Source organism: Sorghum bicolor, chromosome 1 (genome assembly GCF_000003195.3).
Source record: "Sorghum bicolor cultivar BTx623 chromosome 1, Sorghum_bicolor_NCBIv3, whole genome shotgun sequence".
Lineage (NCBI taxonomy): Eukaryota > Viridiplantae > Streptophyta > Magnoliopsida > Poales > Poaceae > Sorghum > Sorghum bicolor.
In genome coordinates, this window is record NC_012870.2 from 61,118,240 (window position 1) to 61,141,136 (window position 22,897).

Sequence of the window (22,897 nt, forward strand, 5' to 3'; positions counted from 1 at the left end):
CGGTCGGATTACTAGGGTTTCATCCCACTCCCGTCCATTTCCCTCTCCAGCCGCCACCACCTTCCTGAGCTCGAGCTACTCAGCCGCCACCACCTTCCTGAGCTCGAGCTACTCTGAAGCAACTCCGACCGGATCCTCTGCGCGCACAGAGGTCTCCGGTAGCAGGCTTAGTGGTTCACTGTCCGCGGGTACCGGAAGTGCCACGCTGGGGTATAAGCCGAAGCCACTTACTGTTATTGTTTTGCTTTATGTGGTTGTTGTGGTTGCTGTTGTAATGATAGGCATGTTTAGCTATGCTATAAATATCAGTAGCACATATGAAGCGGTCGCTTGCATTATACTTGTGTTAGTATTTTGCTTATCGTATTTGCGGATTAATGCATGGTGTAAAATGACTAAATATCCAACAATCCAAAAACTTGATAGGTCATTTCCATCTGGTAGCTTTGCTGCATCCATCAGGCCACCACCTCTAAAGGATGGTGGATCCAACTATAAGATATGGCGATCCCGCTGCATGTTGTGGCTTACCGCTATGCGCTGTGAGCATGCTGTCAAAGGAAAGCGCACTGAACCGCCTCTTTCTCCTAAGGAAGAGAGCAAGTTCAGTGAGGCAGATAACTTGCTCAAGCTGTCTCTTATCAGTGTCATAGAAGAGGGTATGGTGCCACTGTACATGGACTTGCCTACGGGCAAGGATATGTGGGATGCACTGCAGGCCAAGTTCGGGGTTCCTGACGCTGGCAGTGAGCTGTACATCATGGAGCAGTTCTATGACTACAAGATGGTCGATGACCGATCTGTGGTGGAACAAGCTCATGAGATACAGATGCTGGCTAAGGAGCTTGAGAACAACAAGTGTGTGCTCCCCGACAAGTTTGTGGCCGGCGGTATTATCGCTAAGCTGCCACCTGCTTGGAGGGACTTTGCCACTTCTCTAAAGCACAGGAGGCAAGAGTTCAGTGTGACTGATCTTGTGGCCTCTCTAAGTGTTGAGGAGAATGCGAGGGCAAAGGACACACGTGGCAAGAAAGTGCAGGTCGAGGGAGGCTCTGGCGCCAATTTGGTGCAAAAGAGGGACCCTCAGGCTTTCCGCAAGAGGAAGCAGAAGAAAAACAAGAATCCCAATGTGAGGCCACAGCCTCAGGCTTTCAAGAAGAAGGCAAACAAAGAGAAGAGCAATGGTTGTTGCTATGTGTGCGGTGGTTCTGACCACTGGGCAAAGGATTGCCCGGACCACAAGGACAAGCAGCAAAAGAAGACAGCCAACATTGTTGTCAGCCAGGCTGAAGGATCTGGGTATGGTAATTATATACCAACAATTCTTTCAGTTTGTCACTCTCCTGATTGGTGGGTAGACACGGGGGCTAATATTCATGTATGTGCTGACCGCTCTCTGTTTTCTTTGTACCAGGAAGGACGAGGTGCCTCCCTGCTGATGGGGAACGGGACGCATGCGGCTGTTCATGGTGTTGGTACGGTCAATCTGAAGTTTACTTCGGGAAAGACCGTGCAGCTGAGGAACGTGCAGCATGTCCCTTCAATAAAGAAGAATCTCGTCAGCGGGTCCCTATTGTGTAGGGATGGTTTCAAACTTGCTTTTGAGTCCAATAAGTGTGTCGTATCGAGATATGGAACATTTGTTGGTAAGGGCTATGAGAGCGGAGGCTTGTTCCGCTTTTCTTTAATGGATTCTTGTAATAATAATGTCGTGAACCATGTGAGACATGATGATGAATGCAATGTTTGGCATTCCCGACTTTGCCATATTAATGTTGGATGTATAATGCGCTTAGCTAAAATGAGTTTAATCCCTAAATTCGATTTGGTCCAAGGTTCTAAGTGCCATGCTTGTGTGCAAGCAAAACAACCTCGCAAGCCTCACAAGGCTGTGAAAGAGGCAAGGAACACGACACCACTAGACCTCATTCATTCTGATTTGTGCGAGATGAATGGCGTGTTGACCAAAGGCGGCAAGAAATATTTCATGACACTCATCGATGATAGTACTAGATTTTGCTATGTGTACTTACTTAAGACAAAAGATGAAGCATTGCACTACTTTAAAGTCTATAAAGCCGAAGTTGAAAATCAACTTGAGAAGAAAATCAAACGGTTGCGGTCCGATCGCGGGGGTGAATACTTTTCAAGAGAATTCGATTTATTCTGTGAGGAACATGGGATTATTCATGAGAGGACGCCTCCTTTCTCCCCCCCAATCCAATGGGATTGCCAAAAGAAAGAACCGCACACTTACTGACTTGGTTAACGCCATGTTAGACACTGCGGGACTTTCCAAGGAATGGTGGGGTGAGGCTATATTGACTGCGAGTCATGTCCTGAATAGAGTTCCCACAAAGAATAAAGAGAAAACACCATTCGAGGAATGGGAAAAGAAAAGGTTAACTCTCTCATACCTGCGCACTTGGGGTTGCTTGGCCAAAGTGAATGTGCCAATCAACAAGAAGCGCAAGCTTGGACCAAAGACTGTAGATTGTGTCTTCCTCGGATACGCAATAAATAGCGTAGGCTACAGATTTTTAGTTGTGGAATCTGGAGTCCCCGACATGAGGGTCGGTGGAATATTTGAGTCCAGAGATGCAACATTTTTTGAGAATGAATTCCCTATGAGAGGGAATGTACCCAGCACATCTAGTGAGGGACCTTCTGATGCTCCCAACAATTTTGTGCCAATGGAGTATAACGAACAGTCCATTGATGAAAGTCCTGAGGAAGAAAATGATGGAGTCACTCGAAAGAGTAAGAGACCTAGGATTGCAAAATCCTTTGGTGATGACTTTGCCATATACCTCGTGGACGACACTCCAACGACCATTAAAGAGGCATTTTCCTCTCCTGACGCTGACTATTGGAAGGAAGCGATACAGAGTGAGATGGATTCAATTATGTCTAATGGAACTTGGGAAGTGGTTGATCGTCCATACAGGTGCAAACCTGTAGGATGTAAATGGGTGTTCAGGAAAAAGCTTAGGCCTGACGGTACGATAGAAAAGTACAAGGCTAGGCTTGTGGCCAAGGGTTACACCCAAAAGGAAGGCGAGGACTTCTTTGATACATACTCACTTGTGGCCCGACTGACTACGATTCGAGTATTACTTGCCTTGGCTGCTTCCCATGGTCTTCTCGTTCATCAGATGGACGTAAAGACAGCTTTCCTAAATGGAGAGCTAGATGAGGAGATCTACATGGATCAGCCTGATGGCTTTGTAATAGAAGGTCAAAGAGGCAAAGTGTGCAAACTATTGAAGTCTTTGTATGGCCTAAAACAAGCTCCCAAACAATGGCATGAAAAGTTTGATAAGACCATGACGTCAGCAGGCTTTGTTGTCAATGAGGCTGACAGATGTGTCTACTACCGCTTTGGTGGGGGAGAAAGAGTGATCATGTGCCTATATGTGGATGATATCCTAATATTTGGCACGAACCTCAATGTGATTGAGGAAGTCAAGTACTTTCTGTCCAAGAACTTTGACATGAAAGATTTGGGAGCGGCTGATGTGATTTTAAACATTAAGCTACTAAAGGGAGAAAATGGTGGGGTTACTCTCTTGCAGTCCCACTATGTTGAGAAGATACTAAGTCGCTTTGGCTACAGTGACTGTAAACCTGTGTCAACTCCCTATAGGCCAAGCCTAATTCTGAGAAAGAACAAAAGGATCATGAGAGACCAATTGAGGTTCTCCCAAATCATTGGCTCACTGATGTACCTAGCCAGTGCAACAAGACCTGACATCTCATATGCTGTGAGCAAGTTGAGCCGGTTTGTATCAAACCCAGGAGATGATCATTGGCGTGCTCTTGAGAGAGTAATGCGGTACCTAAAGGCAACCGCGAGCTATGGCATTCACTACACCGGGTACCCAAAGGTACTGGAGGGTTTCAGTGATGCAAATTGGATATCTGATGCTGACGAGTTAAAAGCCACCAGTGGGTATGCGTTTACCCTTGGGGGTGGTGCTGTTTCCTAGAAGTCTTGCAAGCAGACCATCATTACGAGGTCAACAATGGAAGCAGAACTTGCAGCACTAGACACCGCCACTATTGAGGCCGAATGGCTTCGGGAACTCCTGATGGATTTGCCGGTGGTTGAAAAACTTGTACCGACCATCTCCATGAACTGTGATAATCAAACTGTGATAACAAAAGTGAACAGTTCTAAGGATAACCTGAAGACCACAAGGCATGTAAAGCGGCGCCTAAAGTCTGTCAGAAAATTGAGAAACTCCGGAGTGATAGCGCTGGACTATGTCCACACGTCTAAAAATCTGGCAGATCAGTTCACCAAGGGGCTGTCACGTAACGTGATAGACAGTGCATCGGTCGAGATGGGACTGAGACCCACTTACAGTTTGCTATAGTGGTAACCTGCTCTATGTGATCGGAGATCCCGTGAATTAGAATGGTGAAACAAGCTATGAGTAAACTGAGGGAAAAGACCCTTGACTAAGGTCCCAATCTTTCAAATATGCACTTCTTTTCCAAGCTGTAAGGCAGGATGGCATACGCCTTAATGTGATCCGTGTGGCTTATTTAAGCAGGGATGTTGGCCTACAGGACATCCTAAAAGGAACACACCTATGTGAGTTAGACTGCTGGTCCCAGTCTATGAGATTTGGGTGATCTCTAGATACTCACGAGAAGGCCCGGAGTTTGACTTATATGCTCCACCCGAGGGGGTGCTCGAGGCAGCCTTGTACCAGTAAAGAATTTGGGTAAACTTCATTTCACACAAAACTGTCAATTCAAGGCATAGTCCATTGATCAGTTGTGAATGAGTGTAAGCTCCTTTTCTAGATGGAAGTTCAACTTAACAGTCTCCATCGAAACACTGGTATATCAAACAAGTTCAGGACTGAAGACACCAACTGTGTGGCTTTGATGTTTGGTGGGGATTGTTAGAGTAATTGGGCCAAAGCCCATTACTTACTAATAAACCTCAAAGGCCCACTGTTAGTGTTAGGTGCAAAAGTGATTAGTACCAAATGGATTAATCACTAAGAGGGCAATCAACTTAAATAGTGAGCTTTGGGATGCCCCAATAGACAAGTTGAGGAGGAGAACCTAGGAGCCACACGCGCGCGCCGCTGCCGCCGCCGAGCCGAGCCGCCAACTCCCAACCACCCTGTCCAGGTTCATTCCCCCGGACAGGGTAACGGGTGGATCCGACAGGGGCGCGCCTATATAAAGGCCCCGGTCGGATTACTAGGGTTTCATCCCACTCCCGTCCATTTCCCTCTCCAGCCGCCACCACCTTCCTGAGCTCGAGCTGCTCTGAAGCAACTCCGACCGGATCCTCTGCGCGCACAGAGGTCTCCGGTAGCAGGCCTCCGAAGCTTCTCCCGTCAGCGTACCTGCTCGGGTAGGCGGGAAATCAAGTTTTTGGGGAGTGCCATCCAGGCGCGACTGCTGCTGCTCCACGTACGCGGGCTATGCCTGTGCAGACCCGGCGTACTCCTCCCGCTGCTGCTGTTGACACCGTTGCAGGCAGCGACACTGACATGGCGGATGCTAGTGGTTCACTGTCCGTGGGTACCGGAAGTGCCACGCTGGGGTATAAGCCGAAACCACTTACTGTTATTGTTTTGCTTTATGTGGTTGCTGCTGTAATGATAAGCATGTTTAGCTATGCTATAAATATCAGTAGCACATATGAAGCGGTCGCTTGCATTATACTTGTGTTAGTATTTTGCTTATCGTATTTGCGGATTAATGTATGGTGTAAAATGACTAAATATCCAACAGCCAGGACCAGGGGAGGGAATATATCTCCTTCTCAGCTACAGGGTCGACATTGGGTCTATCGTTAGTTAGCGGCCAGGTTGGGCTACTCAACGGACATGCCTGGCGAGCAGGCCAGGCACAACACTACCTGTTAAGTTGGGATGGCTCGAGCACGCCCGCTACCAAGTTGTGTCGTGCTCATGCTAGCCCAAAAAGGTGGGTTTCGGTCCTAGCTACCGGGTCATTAGCTTTTTGGGCATCTATAGAGTCGAGATGGCCGATAGTTTCTATTTTCATTTTCTAATTAATATAATCATTTAATGTTTTTATCTATTTTGAAGAATCGATGGCTACGATTTCTCTTATCTTCTAGTGAATAATTGGAGTACCAGAGTCCCGACATACACTATATATATTGTCTCTATAATGTGCTATGTTTGCTAAGAAATCGCCGTAAGTGATAATCCCTAGGTCCCATTGAAAATGTCATTTTTAACTTTTGGATATCTTGTTTGACCATTCGTCTTAATAAATAAATTATTATTAGAATAGTTGTAACAAAATAATTAATATTTATATAAAAATTTTTTAATAAAATGAATGTCAAATAAGATAGTACAGAATCCAAAACGTCACTTTCAATAGGTCATAGGGAGCATGTGTTAAGAGTATTGTATGGCCTTAACCGCTGCCTGATCAAGATATGTTCAGTCTTGTGTTCCTTCTCCCGGGGTAATAGATGTGACACATGTACAGAGGCATTTTGGTTTGCACCCTGCCCTTGAGGTTTGTACTGAAACATATGTTTGTCCAAAATTGGCAATATAGGGGAAATAGTTTTAAAGACATACTCCCTTCATCTCACTAAAAATCTCATTTTTGACTTTCAAACTTTTTATTTAACCATTCCCTTATTTGAAAATTTTATATAATATTATTTATTTTGTTATGACTTATTTTTTCAACAAAAATACTTTAAAAATGATTTATTTATTTTACTATTTGTATAAAAAAATTAGACAGGTCAAACAAGAAATCTGAACAATCAAAAACGATATTTTTAATGGGGCAGAGAGAGTATGACTATGGCCTTGTTTAGTTCACCCAAAAATCCAAAACTTTTCAAGATTCTCCGTCACCTCGAATCTTGCGGCACATGTCTGGAGCATTAAATATAGATGAAAATAAAAACTAATTACACAGTTTGTTTGTAAATCGTGAGACGAATCTTTTAAGCGTAGTTACTCTATGATTGGACAATGTTTGTTAAATAAAAACGAAAATACTACAGTGTCGTTTTTCTAAAAAAAATTTGGAACTAAACAAGGCCACATGTCTACCGTGTTTAGAGAGTGACAAAGACGTTCCGCATTAGCTGAGACCAACATAGTTACATAGTTTCGTAAAAAAAGTGTTATATATTATGGTTATTACGTACATGTAGAAGATGTAAATTGTACTAATATAACACACAGAGCCAAGACTGTCAATTTACACTGTAGTATGCGAATACGAAGTTATCAAAATAAAAAAAGTGACCATGGTTTGCCTAACTTCTCGGGTTACTGACAAGGATGTTGACGAGCGCGAGAGAGATGCTGGTAAACTGCTTGGCGCGGCGCACCCTTGCGCGGAGCTCGGCCCTCACCGGAGCCGGCGCGGACTTGCGGGGGCCGAGGCTGTCGGCGCACGAGTCCTCGTAGGTCATGGCGGCGCTGAGCCACGTGAGCGCGTCGTCCACGCGCCAGAGCAGCTCGGGCCGCCCGCCGACGGCCTGCTCGACGCCGCCCAGCCGCTCGGCCGCGCGCGCCGCCTGGTCCTCCGCCGACGCCACGGCGTCCGCGCAGTCGCTGAGCGCGCCGGAGCCGGAGCCGGAGCCGGGAGAGGGAGACGGTATGCGCGCGGCCAGCGCGTCGAGGGCGGCCAGCGTGAGGTTGGCGGAGGCGAGCGCGAGGCGCGCGTGGCTGGAGCGGACGGAGGCCGCGTACGGGGCCAGCCCCGCGTAGCAGAGCCGCGGGTACAGCGTGCGCCCGCAGCTGGCGCGCACGAACTCCGCCGCCTCCGCCTCCGCCTGCGCCGCTCTGCGGCTTCCGTGGCCGCTGGCGTCCGGCACCGGCGCTGGCGCTGGTGCTGGTAGAGCAAGACTACTCGCCGGCGCCGACGACGATGCGGAGGCTGCCGGCTGGCATGCTGCAGCCACGACGAGGAGGAACGCGAGAACGATGGGCATTATTCGGCCCGTCGTCAGCCGTCTCTTTTTGGGCTGTTGCTTCTTTGGCTTGTGAACGTTTCTGCTGCTAGGACGAGCAGCGAGGGATTGATTATAGGACTGTAGGAGTACGATTCAGATGCTGAGATGCTGCAAATACTGGTACGAGTACAAATACAGACGAACAAGATTGGACACGGAGATAGAGGCTTTGTGGCTGCCAGTACACTCTACACCGACCAGACGAGAGGGCCAATGACCAATACAATCGGATTGGTAACATCCTGGCAGATTAGCGGCCCCCGCGCATGCCCCACATAATCAGATTTGTTTTTCGCTAGGGATTAGAGAAGATACACAAACAACCAGATTTGTTTTTCGCTAGAGACAAAATGTTACCTCGTGCTTGTCCGTGCCACCCGTTCAAATCAGGAGCATCTCTAACAGTTTGCTAAAATTTATTTACCATATTTTAAGTTTTGGTAATTTGGTAAAAGATTTGACAAGTGAAAAAAATGACTATCTCCAATAGTTTGCCATTTAGACTTGCTAAATTAAAAAAAAAGGCCCACGCCCCAACTACCAACGCCCATCTATCTGTGGCCCGTGCGTGGCGCCTGGACGTCGTCTTCGTGCGTGACGTGCGTGACTCCGCCGCGTTCTTCCGACGTCTCGACGCCGCCGCGGCTCCGTGCGTGACGCCTGGCCGCCGCTCGCAGGAAGTCCAGCGATCTCGTCAGCAGCAGCTCCGTGCGTGACGCCTGGCCATCTTCACAAAGGTTAGCAGCCGATCCGCCCCTACTCACAACTGATCTCGCCATGACAGTAGCGATCAAGGAAGAAGCCCGCCTACAATGTCTACGACCTAGGCTTCCAGCAGAGAACTTGGAGTCGCGGCCAAGGATACCCTAGAATTCTACCAAGATCGAAAATACCTCCGAGTCGTGGCTTCTGCTCCGAGTTGGCCCGCGCCGGGATCTATTCCATGAACCGACGGCGCCGTCGATAGGCGGGATCGAGGGCACGGGGAGGTCGGCCTGCTTCGTGGCCTCGGCGGCGAGGTGCTTGATCTGGTCGCGATTTCCAACACAGGAAGTTTCACGGAACTCGCTGCAACGAAAGAGACGGCGCGGGGGAGGAGATGCGCGCTGAGTCCGCGCGTGTAGAAGTCTGCGCGTGGATCAGTACGATGGCAACTCTAGATTTTTGGGAAACATGTTAGCAAACTGTTGGAGAGAGTTTTTATCATTGATTTGCCAAAATTTGTGGGATAGCAAGTGTTTTAGCAAACTGTTGGAGATGTTCTTAAAAAATTTTGCCAAAAAATTTAGATTTCACATCACATCGAATCTTGCGCACATGCATGAAGTATTAAATATAGATGAAAACAAAAATTAATTACACAATTACCTGTAATTTTTGTGATATAAGTCTTTTAAGTCTAGTTAGTCCATAATTAGAATTTGTCAAATACAAACGAAAGTGCTACAACCCGTAATTCCAAAATTTTGCCAACTAAACAAGGCCTCAATCATCATCTCTCATAGAGCGGGGGCAATTGGATGCTACTAGTGATCCGGGCAAATTTTCTCAACTTTGACTATAGATTTATAAAAAATATGTATAATATTTATATCTTTAGATAAATTTATTATAAAAATATATTTAATAATCTACCTAATGGTACTAATTATGTACTGTAAATATTAATATTTTGTTAAATATGTTTGGTCAAAGTTAAAAGTTGTTGACTTTTTAAGAAGCGAGAATGACTTTTTTTTAGGGACATAAGGAGTATAACCAAAGCATTTTCTTAGTGATACACTGATACTGTTAGGGGTATATAGTTGTAAATGTTGCCCAAATACAAAACAATATGCAAGCAAAGAGTAACAATATACTTTCTTAGTAAAAGTCAAAAAGAAATCCGCATGTCAATTCCATATCCTTGGTGGCTTCATCTCAAGACAGGGAAAAGGTGCTTGCCGTGTATACTCCCCCGCCTCAAAATAATAACTTTTAAAATTGTTCTAAGCTAAACTAATCGTATTTATGAAAAAACACTAGTATTTATAACAGTAAATTTATATTACTAGATGTATCGTAAAAATATATTTTCCTATATATATATAGCTGTTTAATGTCATATATGATACTGTTTTTTTTATAAAGCTGATTAGATTTAAAAATAGTTTAATTTAGGACAACTTAGGAGCAGACTGAGTAAGTAGAACGCTTTGCTCCATCCAGTCTAGTGGATGTAGGCTAAGGAGTAAGGAAGTTGGCATCATTACATGAAACTTCTTACGGTAGTCATTTAGATGGATATCGTTATCTTTCCACTAAAATCACTATTGCATGCAAATATAATCTGATAAGCATGTTTTCAGATACTAAAGACAGGAAGGACAATGCATGAAATCAAAACTTGTGATATTATCTATCTATACCTTATAATAAAGAGATAAAATTTCAGTCCATTTTTCGTCTAACATTTTGGTCCATCTCCCTCTAACTATCGGATAGTAGATAGTTTCTTCCGTCTGGATTTATATATAAATCCATGCTCAAAACAATTAGAACAACTCGCATCCAATGATGATCGATATGTTGAATCATAAAAAAATAATAATGGATTTACATATTCTTTCTAATTATTAGAAATAGAGATTTTGATGAAAAATATGCTTCAATAACTTCTTTATCTGGTTATCCAAATATAGTCATCTTTTATTCTAGAATTTTCTCTAGCTAAAAAGAAAAAAATAATAATGGCTCATTAGAGTGCACGCGATATAGAAAATTGTTGGAGCGAGAAGATATAAAAAATGATTTTTATGTAAATAAAAAAAGCCTTGAAACGTAAATTGTTGGGATGACCGTCGACAAAATGTACAATCCGTTGCAACGCACGAGCATATTTGCTAGCAAATACAAAAAAAAAAGCAATATATAGTGGATCACCACTGTCAAACTTCCAAACAATTGTTGTCAAAAAAAAAACTTCCAAACAATTTTACTCAGAAACCAAAGCATACATGCCACCTGCTTAACTCCTTGACCTCATCGTGTATGTTCCAGACTTCCAGTGGTCCTCGGTATCCTTAGTCTCCAGCTTCCTGATGTCCTTCAGGCCATGACTGCTACTGCTTGTGCAATGGGGAGATCAGCGTGTCTAGCGCCCTTTTGACGGCCATGGCTGCAGCATTTGATGTTGCAGCCATGTTTCTCAAACACACACGCACGCTCCGTGTTCACTCTTGAGAGCTGGCGCACGCTGATCTCCATTTCTAACGGGGATCTCATGGAGGCAGCTGGGGTCGAAACAGAGACCAAACGGGAGGAAAGGGTGGCCATATCTGCTCACTAGTAAGCGATGGCAGATCTGATTGGAGACCAAGAGGTTGACAAGGGGGATACAAGAAGCTGATCGTTCAAACGGACAGACAGAATGCTGTGCTGGCGTCGCAGGAACCGGAGCCAGCAAGGGATGGGATGGCGTTGCTATGCTAGCTCATTCTTGACCTCCACTCTCTAGAGATCAGACAGATGCCATTCTGTGCTCCATCGGGACTTACTTGAAAGAAACGAGAAACGTGAATTTTATGCCCCACATGTACCAATTTCAGCCATCTCTTAGTTTGAGAGGGTGAACTCCGTTCTATCTTATAAGCCGAAATTTTTTCTGCCAGTTAGCAATGTTTTTCTCAAGATAAATCAGCGAATAGTATGTTCAGTCATGACTTTAACAGGCATACGACATACAGGCTTTCACAATCACGCCCAAACATGCAAATCATATGCCTACTTACCAATCCATTCGACCTTAAAGTATTGTCTTGAGCCTGAAATAAACAAGTCGAAATACATTCTGCGTGAATCGCATTCGCGTACTCACATGACATAGTCAAAGAGCCCTCAAGTGCTCAGCTCACACGGTCACACTATGTGCCAGTGACCATGGGCCTCATGATCCTCAAGGACCTGGCTGGGATGTTGGCCCTTTCAAGAACTGAAGTTTAAGGGAAACTGCCTGATGCCACAATTCAAAACACCATCCAATCCAGAGAGCATGGAAGATAAGACAAATGGGAATTAAGTCCTTGAAAAGAGACAGAGACAAGAAAATAAATCAAATCAGATTGTGCAACCACCACCTAATAACATGTACAAAATGGGTGAGAATCCTAAAAACAACAGTAAGCATTTAGGTGTTCTTTTGTTTATAGGCAATTTCACAGAATCAAAACTACAAAAGAATTGTATCGATGTCTCTCCTTCCATGAGAACACCAATGTTGATGTAAGCGTGGCATGGAAATGTATTAGCAGGAAGCTTTAGCAAGGCAGGTATTAGACTTGTCTCAAATGTCAAACATATTTGGCTACAACTTGAAAGATAGAGAAATTTGGCAGTTTAATTCAATTTAAAAAAAATCAATGGAGCAGTTAAAAATATAAATACCACATGGCTGCTTTAATGGTTTCAAAGTTTCAACATACTTGATAGGTGACAAGAGTTCATGCTAGAAACGCAGTATTGACAGTAGCATGAAGTTGGCTAGCCATTCAATGGAAAAATTGCAACAAACTAATGCCTACAGTTCCCCCACAAAAAAATAACTGGGGAAGTGAACATGATGGTATTCAGAGTACCTGCAAATAAAAAAACAATGAAACAAGAGTTAAAGAATCACCTGTTGATTATGTTATCTTTGAGTGATATAAGAGCAACCAGTGTTGTCCCCACCTTGCCACTCCCAACAAAGGCACACAATGAACTTAACAAGCATTGTCAAACAAAAGAAGGATAACACACTAGTTCAGCATCCTTCCTAGAGACCATTAACATGGCCTCAAACAATTAAACAACATTAGTACATTGGTCCAAGCCAACACCAACAGATACAACATCATATTTCAAGCAGTCTGCTCAACCAACTGTTGTGAGAACTAGACATAGCCATAACAAACACAGATACAATGATTACTACTCTGCTAATTGCTCCAAGAACAAGGGAACATACGGAAGATAGGGACCTGAGCAGTCACGTCCAAGTTTGCGGATGACACGAACTTTGCGGTCCACTTCATATGCCATCAGTGTTTGATCCCACCCATAAACAAAGAAAATCAAATTGCATTCTGGGTGAACTGCAATTACGTTGTAGCCCCCAGGACCATCAAACTGAATATTTTTCTGTCGAAACAGTCGCATAGTGCTGACAGTATGTTTCAATGTCCATTTATTACTACCATGGTCTTCAAGTATCCAGATTGAAAGATTGGAGGGATTGTGAATATCAACATTAAGCAAGCACAAGCGACCCTGAGTTTGATGGATGGAGCCACCACTTAAATCAGCACCTCGCATAGGAATTTTTCTCCATATCTTTCCCTCCATATCCACAACGATTATCCCAGAAGCGTATGTAAGCATGTGCATGAAACCGTTAAGAAAGACACTTCTTGATGTATCATCTAGCATAACACCATCGCCCCATTTACTTTGACTTTCCTTAAAGTTCCATGTTGCAGTTTTGGATGAGTATATCTTCACACCTATGACGCAGTCATCACTCGGGTCCACCACGCATTCGATCACATGAAAGTGCGAAGAAACTGTTGGATCAAATCCCAGGCGAGCAGTGCGAACACAGTCAGCATCCCAATTGCCACCCGGAAACATCAGCCACTTCTTGGTCGCCGGATTGCAGACGACGTAATGGAAATTGTTGCCGTCATTAGGACTAGGCTCATAGCAAGTACAGAGGAGGAGGCCGTTGCAGGAATCTCTGAGGACGACATCCTTACTGGGTACGGGCAAGAAGGAGAAGGAGGGGTAGATGAAAGGTACGCCTTTTCCGGTGACATTGGTGAAGTGGTGCGCCCGCCTAGGAAATCGCTCGCCGTTGAAGCTGTGGTAGAAGAAGCCCGCGAGAGTCTGGGGCATGCGGTGGTGGGGATTGGAGATGAGCCTGTACCAGGAACGAGAGACGCACTTGAAGCGGCACAAGGAGCGGACGGGAAGGCGGCGGAGGATCTCGACAAGGAGATTCACTGTGAGGCTGTCCGCCGGGTTGCTCTTCTTAGGGGCTGCCTCCATCTGGATTCTGGAGAAGCAAGGCTTAGGCCCTGTTTAGTTTCCCACCCAAAAATTTTTCATTTATCTCATCAAATCTTTAATACATGCATAGAACATTAAATGTAGATAAAAAAATAAACTAATTACACAGTTTAGTTGAGAATCGCGAGACGAATCTTTTAAGCCTAGTTACTCCATGATTAGCCTTAAGTGCTACAGTAACCCACATATGCTAATGATAGATTAATTATGCTTAATAAATTTGTCTTGCAGTTTCCTGACGAGCTATGTAATTTATTTTTTTATTAGTTTCTAAAAACCTCTTCCGATATCTTTCCGACATATCCGATGTGACATCCAAAATCCCCAATCTAAACAGGCCCTTAGTAAACTAGATGAGATGTGAGAAGAACAAGATTGTTTGTGTGTTGGCGTGGTGATTACCTTTGGATCTGGCGATTGGCGAAGCACGGCCGGCGGCGATGGAAGCGGAGGCGCTGCCGTGGCGGCGGCGATGGCACGGGAGTGGAACTGGGAGGAATGGAGGATTGGGCGCAGCTGCAGTTGTGGATTGGTGCCCTAGCTCCTACGCCCCCAAGACCAGTGGATAATAACTGGACGGGGTTGCAGAACATTCGAGTGGAACTGTGAAAGAGCAATGGGCCGGTAGCCCATCTCTGCTTCTTTCCTCTCTTTTTTTTTTTACAGACAAAGATCATTATGTACTCACGTTACAGTTGTGAACACAAAAAAAAAAGACACCCAAGAAAAAAAAACATATTGCAGAGTAAGAGCATCTCTAAGAGTTTTGTAAAACAACTCCAGATTTTATTTTTTAGCAAAAAGGAAAAAATCTCTCTAAATGTTTGATAAAAGAGTTTTTTAAGGGGTTGTTTATTTCCTAAATTTTTTATAAACTTTTTCAAGATTTCACGTCACATCGAATCTTGGCATATGCAGGGAGCATTAAAAATAACTAATTGTATAGTTTGCCTGTAGTTTGAGAGACGAATCTTTTGAGTCTAATTAGTCTATAATTAGACAATAATTGTCAAATACAAACGAAAGTGCTACAATAGTACTTGCAAAAAAAAATCACCAACTAAACAGCCTTAAATAAATTTACCAAATAAAGAAAATAAAGTAAGGAAGTTGACATCATGACATGAAACTTCTTACGGTAGTCTTCTAGATGAATGCGGTTATCATTCCAGTAAAATCACTACTAGCATGCAAATAGAATCCGGTAAGTATGTTTTTCGATACTAAAGACAGGCAGGACAGTGCTTGAAATCAAAACTATGATATTAGAAATACAAAAATGCAGTATATAGTAGGTCACCACTGTCAAACTTTCATGCAATTTTATTCAGATACTTCATACTGCCTCCACCAAAAAAAAACACTTTTTTCAAGGACTATTAGCACAAGTAGGCATCACCGTTTTCACATATTGACATGAGATGAATGATCAACAAATAATATTATCACTATTATGCACATGTCTAGGCTTTCTGTCTAATTAGGCCTTGTTTAGTTCCCAAAATATTTTGCAAATTTTTTCAAATTCCTCATCACATCGAATTTTACGGCACATGCATGGAGCACTAAACATAGATAAAAGAAATAACTAATTACACAGTTTACCTATAATTTGCGAGACGAATCTTTTGAGCCTAGTTAGTCCATGATCCGACAATATTTGTCAAATACAAACAAAAGTGCTACTATTCCTATTTTGCAAAAAATTTTTGGAACTAAACAAGGCCTTAATACAAGAGGCAGTTCTCCTGTCTTTTGTTTAACAAAATAGTATACTGTTCTTACATAAAAGAATGAAGTCAGACGTCTTAATAAAAAAAAAGAATGTGCAAATCATTGAAGTCATTGTCTCGCGGACTAAGAACCATATCACTAGCATATATCTGGGGACTTGAATCTTACAATGCATGGTGACTTTTGAACCTGGGCAGGGTGTTTTGTGCTGACTGATAAATACTCGAGGGAAGGTAGCTGACCGAGGGCTGGAGTATATAGTAACTACAATTTTCAATTCATGTAGGATACTCAAAAACACTTATGAATATCAGTACCAACATAAATTACAGTCGCATGCTATGCGAGTTTCATCTGGCATTCACAAGGGAAAGCTTCAATATCAAAGTGTCAAGAATGCTAAACATTCAGAAATCAAATCAATGGTAAACCTCAAAGTTGAAACTGACTAAGGATGAAGGCATCAAGCAAGAATCAGAAAAATTACCTGCAAAAGTGACACATACAGGCTAATAAAGTGATTCAGCTATATTTCGAGTTATCAGAACAGTCTGTGTTCAACATCTGCACACTGAGCTTAACAAGCATCCGGGGATAAAAACAATAGAAAACACGGAATATAACTGGTTTAAACTGAAATAATAAGGTTAACCATTCATGGAGGCAGTTTATCTACCCCAATAATTAAACAGCATTGGTCTAATAAAAACAACACAAAGGGGCATGTGTCCAACGAGACAGGTTACAAGTACAAAGAAACTTCAGACTTTAAACATAAGGTCTACTCAACTAACTGAATGATTGCTAGAGACGATACTGCTTGATGCAGTTCTAGTGCTCTTCAGCTAATGAATCTGAGAAGAAAGGGACATATGGAAGATAGGGACCATTGGAGTCATGTCCAAGATTACGGATGACACGCACTTCCCTGCGGTCCATTTCATAAGCCATCAATGTATTGTCCCACCCGTAAACAAAGAAAACCAAATTACATTCTGGATGAACTGCAATCACTTGATAGTCAAAATCAAATCGCAGCTTCTTCCCTCCAAACAGACCAAGGGTGCTAATTTTATACTTCACTGTCCATTTGTCTGTACTGTAATCTTCAAGAATCCAGACTGACAGTTTGTTAGCTTCATTCTGATCCATATCAAAGTAAAGCAGATGACCATGAGCTTGACGGATGAAGCCAAATTCGTCACTGGGTGGTCTAGGAATTGTCCTCCATCTCTTTCCCTCCATATCCACTGCCACAATTTCATTCCTTAACACGAGTGAGTGCATAATGCCATTGAGAAAGACACTTCTTGAACCATCACAAAGCATAGCATTATCACTCCATTCACTTTCACTGGAACTCCATGATCCAGTTTTGGATGAGTAAATATCCACCCCTGTGATATACTCATACTCGTCTTCCACATACTCCACCACATGAAAATGCGAGGAGGCAGCCGGATCAAAGCCCAGACGGGCAGTGCGAACCTCGCCACTAGCCCAGCTGCCATCAGGCAACATCACCCACCTCTCGCTGGCAGGATTGCACACGGCATAATGGAACGGCCTATTACCGTCGCTGTCATGAGGACCGGGCTGAAAACATCGGCAGAGGAGGAGGCCATTGCAGCAGTCCAAGGGGATGACGTCACTGCTGCAGACGGGCAAGAAGGAGAAGGAGGGGTAGATGAAGGGCATGCCTTTCCCGGTGACATTGGTGAAGTGGTGAGCCAAGCATGGGGAACGCTCGCCGTTGAGGCTCTTGTAGAAGAATCCGACCAGGGTGTGGGGTAGCTTCTTGCGGTGGCCGCGGTCGGAGATGAGGTCGCGCCATGACCGGGATACGCACTTGAAGCGGCAGAGAGAGCGTATAGGGAGGCGGCGGAGGATCTCTACCAGAAGCTCGTCGGTGAGGTTGGCCAACGGGTACCTCTTCTCGGGCGGCTCCTCCAAGCACCTTGTTTTTTACAATTTGGCCCTTTTTTTGAAAAAAATTCACAATTGGATCTCTGGAAAACTCAAGTGCAGAAATGGACCCAGGGGGTCGGCGCCATGCATCATGGCGCCGAGGTATCACGTCTCGACGCCATGGATCACGGCGCCGAGGTCCTGGATGCGGCAAACATAGATTCTGACGTGGCATTGGAAAAAAAAAAACTCGGCGCCACAGATCACGGCGCCGAGCTCGGCGCCACAGATCTCGGCCGCAGCAACACGTCAGAATCTATGTTTGCCGCAGCAACACGTCTTCTTTTCTCCTCTCCTCCCGAGCCGCAGCAACACGTCTTCTTTCCTCCTCTTCCTTGTGCTCCCTCTTTTGAGCCTCCTCTCTACGTCTCTTCTCTAATATCTCTGCACGCTCTGCATCCCACTCCTTTAGGCCTTGTAGAAGCCGCTTGTCGGACTCCTTAACCTCAGTGTCGATCCACTGCTCAAAATCACACAATGGTGGAGGGGTCTGCAACAAATATATTTGTTCAAAAATTTAAATCATGCTTCGTAGGACACAAATTAATAAGTGCACAATAGAAAAAATAACTTACAATAAAGTTACTGCGGCGTTGTTTTGGCGTAGGCTCCCAGGCAAAATTCGAACACATCCAATACCTCTGCCGGTTTCCTCGTCTTCCGAAATTTCTACCTTGCAAGGATCACTACAAAAGCACATAGGTACTGGAACACCGCTAGGAAGCGGCTTGTGGATGTACGGACTACCGGTCGTCCGGCCATAGCTACAGTTCAAATAATTCAATTCTAAGAAGTCATAGCAAATAACGATTGAACCGAAAACTACAATTTACCAAATGATAAATAATAACGAATGAAATTTATCGAAACATGTCGAAAGGTTACCTTGGTTTGCTACTTTTTCCACGACGTGGCATTCTACGATTGCATAAGAAAAATATTAATCATCCATTCAAAAAACTATAAATGGTTTATCTAAGTCTACAACATACGTGTAATATAGGTCAAATCAATGAGTCAAAAACTAATATGTGAAAGAGTATACCTGGCTCTTCAAGATCTATGGAACAAATCAAACTTTTGATGGTCCAAATATTGAATCCAAATTCGTGCTCGGTTTTTGGAGAGAAAGAGCCGAGAGGGGAGATGAAAATATGAACTGCGTCCACGGGTAGCGAAGGGCGTCGGCCGATTTGTAGCAGGGAGCTCGGCGCCGTGATCTGTGGCGCCGAGCTCGGCGCCGTGATCTGTGGCGCCGAGCTCCCTGCCACGTCGGATTCACGTCAGAAGGCAGCCAGGGGCCTCGGCGCCGTGATTCATGGCGCCGAGACGTGGAACCTCGGCGCCATGATGCATGGCGCCGACCCCCTAGGTCCATTTCTGCATTTAAGTTTTCCAGGGGTCCAATTGTGAACTTTTTTCAAAAAAAAGGCCAAATTGTAAAAAATTGGACCAGGAGCACCTGCAGGGATGCAGTTGGCGAACATGATAATCGGATCAATAAGGAGGGGAATAATTCAATTGCGATCGACTAGCGAAGTGCGAGGGAATTATCCTTGCCTTTGGATCCGGCAGAACGCCGCCGGCAATGGCCGCGGCTATGGCTAGCACCGAAGCGGCGGCGCGGTCGGAACAGGCAGAGTGTGTGGTTGCCTGGTTGGTGAGGTTTCTCTCACCTAGGCTAGAGAAGAAGATAACTGGACTTGGGCCTTCTTGGGTTACACGGGCTTGGGCTTATGGTTCCCGTATGGCCCAGTTCTGTGCTAATTGAACAATTTTTTTTAGGGAAAAGCCCATTTGACCTTACCAACTTTCGCTGAATTGGAAACCAAATCACTACTAAAATCGGTTTTCAAAATTTGGATCAGAAAACCGAAACCGATTTTTTTACCTCATCCAACTTTTAAAACCATCTGAATTGCTCTCCAACGATCAGCATGTCAGCAGTTCTACATGGCGCTACAATAATATATAGCTTGGAGATATATTTATTTAATAATAAAAAAATTAGACAAACCTTATCTTACTCTAATATTACCTCTTAATATACCTTATTATATTATATTAAAACATGAGAAGTTTGTTGCTAGCTTTATTTTTTATTTAAGAATTCCTATAAAATATGATATATCAGTTAAATATATGTAGATTATGAACACATAGGCTTATGAAGTGTTCATATGACATAACAACACATCGTGCAAAGGTAGTGTAAGCATCCTTTTTTATTTTTACATACTTAAATTGATTGTAAACTATTTAGCAAGCATAAATCTAGGTAAATTAGTAAATCATTGAGATATGCAGGAATGGTGCTAAAACTTTTACCACAAATCAAGCATCACATTAAATAGGCTACCATAAAATTTTTATAATAATTGGAGCAAGATAACTACAATTTCAATTTTACACTAAAAAGCATAAGCAAGCATCTCCAGCAAAAAAATATACTAAAATTTGTGATATTTTTTGTTTACTGCATGAATCTACATATGTGGAGCTGAACAAAATTTGTTTTGTAATTTTTAGATTTTTCTATAAATTACTACGCATTTATCAATTTTCAACCGATTTAAAGAATAAAAGAAAAAAAACTAATAGGACAAATAATTTGCACTTAATCTCCTATACTTTTCTTATTCTCAACGTGCTCTAATGTGTATAGGAGATTTTGCATTGGAAACCTAAAAAAGCTTCTATTCTCTTTTTCTTCTTCTATCGTTGAAGCAGCGGACGAACGGACCGATTTCGGAGAAGATTCCGGAGAAGATTGGCCGACAAAATATGGGCAGACTGAAATTTTCACAATTATATATTAGGAAAAGAAAAGAAATAGTATAGATATACAATATAGATAAGGAATAATAAAAAAATTGCTTGGGTTGCAGCGGCCCACTATCCTTCCGCTAAGCCGTAGGAGGCCACGAAGGTATGCGTACATGGAAATTAGGAATCTATGAATGGAAGTGCTAGCGCCCGGACGTCCGACTTGGGTGCTAGCGTCTGAACGTCGAGCAAGCGTCGAATCGCGGTATCCCCACCTACCCCGCACGGAAGAAAAAGAAAGTAGAGATTGAAAATTGTCCTTGCCTTCCCGGATTGAATAACGACCTCGCTTGCCCCGAGCAGAGAAGAAAGTAGAGATTATATAACACTCCAAAATTTTAATTTTTTATTGTTATTAGAAAAACACTAAATTAAATATGGATTTAAAATTTTTCTAAAATATTATAAGATTTTATTAATTGTTGTTATTATAAAATGAAAAAAAATATGAAATTTTAAAACTTTTATAAAATTAAGTGAAGAGTGTTTTGCTTTGTTGTTGTGTGCTTTGTGCCCTAGCTTTGTTTGGTTTGTGTGAGAAAAATAAATTATAAAATTTCCAGCGAGCCACGATTAAGTCCTTTCGGTTTTCGGAAAAATAAAATTCCAAAAGTCCTATTTGGAAACTAATTTATAATCGAGTTGAAAAATAATTTAAAAATATGTTATTAAGAAAATATGCTTTGTTTCTAAAAGTAGTAAAGAAAATAATTCTTAAAATAACCTCAAGTTAATAAATCAAATTTTGGTTTATAAATGTGGTGAAGAATTTGGTTCAAAGCCTTTTTGAATAAAAAGAAAAAAATGTTTTCTTCCTTTCTGGGCCGGCTCCCCTCTCTCGGCCCAGCCATACAGCAGCCCAGCAGCAGCTGCGCCAGCCTGCCTTGCGCCCGTGCCACTGCCACGTGGGCCCCGCCTGCCAGCCCGCACCGAGTCGCTGACATCCGGGCCCCACCCGTCAGGGGTCACCCCTAACCTCCCGCCCGCATCGCGCGGGATGCGCCCGCCGCCGTCGATCCGGTCCCAGCGCGCGTCCCGAGGTTCCCCGCGGTCAGCGGTCTATAAAGGCTTTTCCCGGCGCGCCGCACCCCTGTCTAACCCTAGGAGGACCAGCCGCGGTCTCTCGTGCCCTAGCCGCCGCCGCCATAGCTGCCATCGTCGAGCTTGGAGCCGCCGCCGTCGATCTCCGTGCTCGCTGCGTCTCGGCCGAGAAGGAGGCCGCCATGAGGTTCGCTGCAAGGTAAGGAATTCACCGGACCTTCTCCCGCCCTCTCTCTCTGTTCCTATCGCGAAGACGAGCTCGCCGTAGTTCCATCGCCGGCGTCGAGCCGCCCCTCCGCGCAGCCCGTCCTTCCCAGCCTCTCCCTCGCGCGGCAAGCACGCGCATCACGCTCGCCTTGGCGTGCGCAGCACGTTGGTGCCCTCAGCACACCTCGCCTCGCCCTGCAGCACCGCTCCAGCGAGCTCCGCATCCGCGGCCATGGCCGCCGCCGCGGCCAGGCGCCCCCCACCTTACCGCGCTCTCGCCCGATCCCAGCCGCGACCAGTGGGCTCCTCCACGCTGCAGCTGCGTGCCGCGCCGTGCACGAGGCGGCCAAGGTTCTGCCGAGCCTTTCCTTCCCACGCGAAGCACCAACAGAGCCCCGGTTTCGTCCGTACGGAAGCTCAAGGTAGAAGAAGACATATTTACAAGTTTGCCACTCGTCATTAATCCTTCACCATTTAATCGTTCTAACTCTGTTTCATTCCGTTTCAATTGCGTTAGTTTCGTAACGTCGCGCTCTACGCAGTAGTACTAACTTTTATTATGTCATATTTTTTTTTCATATTTAATTGAATATTAGATTAATAAATATATGCACCTAATTTTATAATTAAAAGCAATATAGAGTTATAATCATGTTTTCTATTGTTTTATGACCATGGCAACGTAAATGACTTATTAGCGATACTGTTTTCCATGTCCCATATTTATAAATATAATTAGTTTAATTAATTTTTTTTTTGAGTGTCATTTTTTAATTAAAAAAACAATTTAGGTTTACACTTCGGTATTTTTATAATCTAATATTAACTTGATTGAAGTTAACTTAAATATTTATTAATTATAATTCTTTTAGTTAGACATAAAGTATATAATTAATTTGTTTAATATTTATTTAATGTCTTTTTGATTAAAAGTAACCTATGTTTATAATTTAGATCTTTTATAAATAAATAAATGTTAACATTATTAATATCAACTTAAATGGTTCTTTATTAGTTATAACTTGTTTAATATACATGCGACGC

At 43.6% G+C, this 22,897-nt stretch overlaps 3 protein-coding genes and 1 long non-coding RNA gene across 6 annotated transcripts; all 4 read right to left on the minus strand.

Annotated features, from left to right (window-relative positions):
• On the minus strand, nt 7,141–8,270 carry LOC8063193 (pectinesterase inhibitor 10). Its single transcript, XM_002467595.2, has one exon. The coding sequence runs from the start codon at nt 7,970–7,972 to the stop codon at nt 7,292–7,294; it is 681 nt and encodes a 226-aa protein (XP_002467640.1). The 5' UTR covers nt 7,973–8,270; the 3' UTR covers nt 7,141–7,291.
• On the minus strand, nt 12,783–14,678 carry LOC8063194 (F-box protein At5g07610). 2 transcript variants are annotated; one of them, XM_002467596.2, is made up of 2 exons: nt 14,480–14,678; nt 12,783–14,063 (listed from the first exon to the last, which is right to left on the minus strand). In XM_002467596.2, the coding sequence occupies exons 1-2, from the start codon at nt 14,668–14,670 to the stop codon at nt 12,941–12,943; spliced, it is 1,314 nt and encodes a 437-aa protein (XP_002467641.2). In that variant the 5' UTR covers nt 14,671–14,678; the 3' UTR covers nt 12,783–12,940. The 2 variants fall into 2 exon arrangements, with proteins under 2 accessions (XP_002467641.2, XP_021317801.1); XM_021462126.1 differs by having other exon boundaries at nt 12,783–14,085; nt 14,480–14,602.
• LOC8063195 (F-box protein At5g07610) lies at nt 16,452–17,901 on the minus strand. The gene is made up of 2 exons (XM_002467597.2): nt 17,897–17,901; nt 16,452–17,768 (listed from the first exon to the last, which is right to left on the minus strand). The coding sequence occupies exons 1-2, from the start codon at nt 17,899–17,901 to the stop codon at nt 16,643–16,645; spliced, it is 1,131 nt and encodes a 376-aa protein (XP_002467642.2). The 3' UTR covers nt 16,452–16,642.
• LOC110432023 lies at nt 18,070–18,940 on the minus strand. Of its 2 annotated transcripts, XR_002449477.1 has the most exons (4): nt 18,825–18,940; nt 18,665–18,697; nt 18,355–18,543; nt 18,070–18,269 (listed from the first exon to the last, which is right to left on the minus strand). It is a non-coding gene; the product is annotated as an uncharacterized LOC110432023 (long non-coding RNA). The 2 variants fall into 2 exon arrangements; XR_002449476.1 differs by having other exon boundaries at nt 18,665–18,940.